Source organism: Lotus japonicus, chromosome 3 (genome assembly GCF_012489685.1).
Source record: "Lotus japonicus ecotype B-129 chromosome 3, LjGifu_v1.2".
Taxonomy (NCBI): domain Eukaryota; kingdom Viridiplantae; phylum Streptophyta; class Magnoliopsida; order Fabales; family Fabaceae; genus Lotus; species Lotus japonicus.
Genome location: NC_080043.1, coordinates 60007255 through 60010424, shown reverse-complemented (window position 1 = coordinate 60010424; position 3170 = coordinate 60007255). Strand labels below are relative to the sequence as shown.

The following is a 3170-nucleotide window of genomic DNA, read 5'->3' as shown; positions in this document are numbered from 1 at the left end:
TGATAACTGTACATTCAATACTTAATAGTTAATACGTTTAGTGTGATTGGTTTATTTTTTAAGATGAACTAATATGCACCATTTTTAGGTGGACTGGGTATAGCAGGTCAACACATTATTTTTTTTAAGAAAAAATATCATTAAAAATTTGTCATATATTAAATATCTTTAAAAAAAGATGTGTTTACCTATTATAGCAGGTTAAAAAAGTGTTCTAAAATTAGACCACTTTAAAAGTGGTAGTGTCACCTATTTTTTAAGAATTAGCAAACACTCCTCATAAAAATAATAGACCCTCAGTGTACAGAGTCACAGGCTGAAGAGCCAATAGACAAATATCTATTCACGTTTCTTAGGTTTATTCTTTCTCTCTCTCTCTCTCTCTCTCTCTGTATCCCTACTTCGCCTCTGTTTCATTTGGCCCCTTGTTTCTCACAATCCACAACACACTCTTCAAACTTCAAACCCCTAAAGCCTAATCCTTTTCAATGTTTCATCATCTGGGTATTGGTTGTTTCTTCATCTTATTCAGATCATAGTGTTTTTTTAATCTATTTTGTTTTGCTTTTTTCTTTGAAATTTCTGTTTTTTGAGCTTTTCACTATTCGAATCTACTTGTTGCTTCTTCTTCTCAATAAATAACTCTCTGCTTCTTGCTTATTATAGAGTTCTTCTTTTGAGCGCTTTAGCAGATTCCATTCCTTGAGTTTCATGCTGGATATGCTAACCTCTTATCCTCATTTCTGGTCAGTGTTTCTTTCTTTTTGGATTGGGATATGTGTTTCATTTATTTAGTTTTGTTGTTTCTGCTTTTTGATTTATGGGTTTTCAAACTTTGAGGTGATTTTGTAGATTTCTATTACTATCAGTTGATTCCATTTGCAAGCATGAATTTTTGTGTGTGTGGATCTTCCGTAGATTGTTGAGATTAGAAGCTTATTTTGTGTATTATTTATCAATGGATTTAGTTTTTCATTGAATCCCCAATCCTCTCATGTGTTCTTATATGCCCTAATCTATTTCTACATGTGTATGTCTTGGCTAGAAACCTAGCTTCCAGCTACTTTAAAGACTTACCATAAAGATTTCTATGTAAGGTGTTCAAAATCAAAGTATTTAGTTTTTTGGTTTTCAGTGAAAAACCAAAGCCTGAGAAAAAATGCAGTTTACTGGTTCAGTCTATCTTGGAAAAAAGTGTGCACTATAATGGAGTAGGAAAAGTCTTTTCCATTCCATATATAAAATCAAATGGGAGAGTATTTTTTTTTCTTATGCTTCTTTTGCCCTGAAAAACATACACTCATAGCTATGATATTATTTTAGGCCGGATTTTCCTTTTGTAATGTTGTAGAGGAGGCTTATATGTTTGTGTTTCTGCACGTTATTATTTGTCAGTACATGCTGGATTGAGCATTTGCTTGTTATCTCTTCATCTATCTTGATGGAACTACTCTGAGTTGTTTAAGTTTAAGCTAATTCAGAATCCTTTTTATCTTCATTGGATAGTTTATGATGTGTCTTTTCTTGCAGATATTCCTGTTTGTATGTTCACATCTCTTCTGAGGATTTTAAGATCATGGGTAGAGGCAGAGGAAAGGGTAAAAAGCTGACTGTTACTAGTCATGAGGATGCTGTGAGCGGTGAAGATGAAAAGGTTCCCATGCAAAAGAGAAGAGGGAGGCCGCAGAAACCGCTAAAGGATGACTTTGATGAAGATGAAGTTGAGAAAACGGAAGATGACAGTGAGAACATCAAGAATGGAGTCTCTAACAAAGAGGTGAAAAGTCCCACTGCAGCTGAAAAGAAAAGGAAACGTAACACGCCGGTAAAAGAGAAAGTAGATTCACTTGAGGAAGAAAATGGCAATGGAAATCGATCGAGCACCGAGGAGTTGATAAAGTCCAATGGATTTAGACATAATGGAAGCAGGCGCAAAAGCAAGCCTCGTCGAGCTGCTGAAGCAGGTGTGCAGTGCAAGTAAGAAGAATGAAAGTTGGAGTTAGGAAGTGAGGCCTAGTAATCTTTGAATTCTTTATTTTATTCACTTGTTTTGCTTCTATGTCTTTCGGTTGGAACTGGTTTGAGGGCTTCCATTTGGTGATTCCCTATCATTTTTTTTAACTTGAATCACGAATTTGATTATTTAGTTGTAGTTTTATAATGCTTTAACACCTTGAATTTAAATCTTTTCTACTTCGATTTTCAATTTGTTCGATATGAAAAGATTTACTCTTTAATTTCAATTATTACTATCATTTCTTTTATGCTCCCTCTTTTCATCAGAGTTGTCTAAGGTCTCGTTAATGAGAATTTTGGTGACAGTGAGTTACTCGAGTCTTAACCTCATTCTTATGTCTCAAAACCCCTGTTTTGACCTTTGAGTTGTTGAAATTATCTTTTGCAGTACTTGTTCTTGCGAGTCTTCTATCTCGAAAATTAAAATAAGAGGTATGAGTCTGAACTTATGAAGTCATTTTTTCAAGGTTGAAGCAAATGGACCTTGAATGGAACTTTGCTATGAAGAGTTTAGCATTCTACTCCTATGCTTGAAAGGCTACTTGAAGTTTTTGATAAGTCCAAGTCAATAAAAAAGAGTTATGTGCAATTGTGCATAGAAAGTCTCATCACAACCCAATAGGATTGTGGTAACCATCTTTAGAAATATCTACTTAATTTCTTTAAGAGCAATTCACTTCCAGCATTGATGATATTTTCCTGATTTGTAGATACATCAGACTTACAAAATTAGAACTATGGAGTTGTATATGATACATACCATGAATCCATGATTTATATACTTAAGTTGTAAGTTGGCTTACCAAAAAAACAACAATTATTAGTTGTAATTTTACTTGCATTCTCCTTTTATTGGACAAACAAAAGTGCAATGGCACAAGTAACCAAGCATAAAAGCCAAAGCTAATTTATGTAAATAATTCTTAATTGGTTCCATATGTAAGAGGTTGATATTATGTTGTGCTACTAAAATAGTTGAAGGTTAACTTTTAGAGGTGCTGATACAATTAATATTGAAGACTATACAACCCATCATTACAAGGTTGGGCCCAAATATAGTGATTATGTAAGGTTCCTCTAATCTATATATATATAAGTAAAGCACACTTGAACCACTACATTAAATACATTGGTAAAGATTGCATGTATTATAG

The 3170-nt window shown here is 33.6% G+C and overlaps 1 protein-coding gene across 2 annotated transcripts; it reads left to right on the top strand.

Annotated features, from left to right (window-relative positions):
- The first annotated feature begins 310 nt into the window (after positions 1–310).
- On the top strand, positions 311–2206 carry LOC130744713 (uncharacterized). 2 transcript variants are annotated; one of them, XM_057596871.1, is made up of 3 exons: positions 311–504; positions 667–746; positions 1531–2206. In XM_057596871.1, the coding sequence occupies exon 3, from the start codon at positions 1577–1579 to the stop codon at positions 1979–1981; it is 405 nt and encodes a 134-aa protein (XP_057452854.1). In that variant the 5' UTR covers positions 311–504; positions 667–746; positions 1531–1576; the 3' UTR covers positions 1982–2206. The 2 variants fall into 2 exon arrangements, with proteins under 2 accessions (XP_057452854.1, XP_057452855.1); XM_057596872.1 differs by having other exon boundaries at positions 311–510.
- The last annotated feature ends 964 nt before the right edge of the window (positions 2207–3170 follow it).

Excerpts from the sequence above, each read along its gene's own strand:
- LOC130744713 (XM_057596871.1), top strand. The coding sequence starts at position 1,577 with ATGGGTAGAGGCAGAGGAAAGGGTAAAAAGCTGACTGTTACTAGTCAT.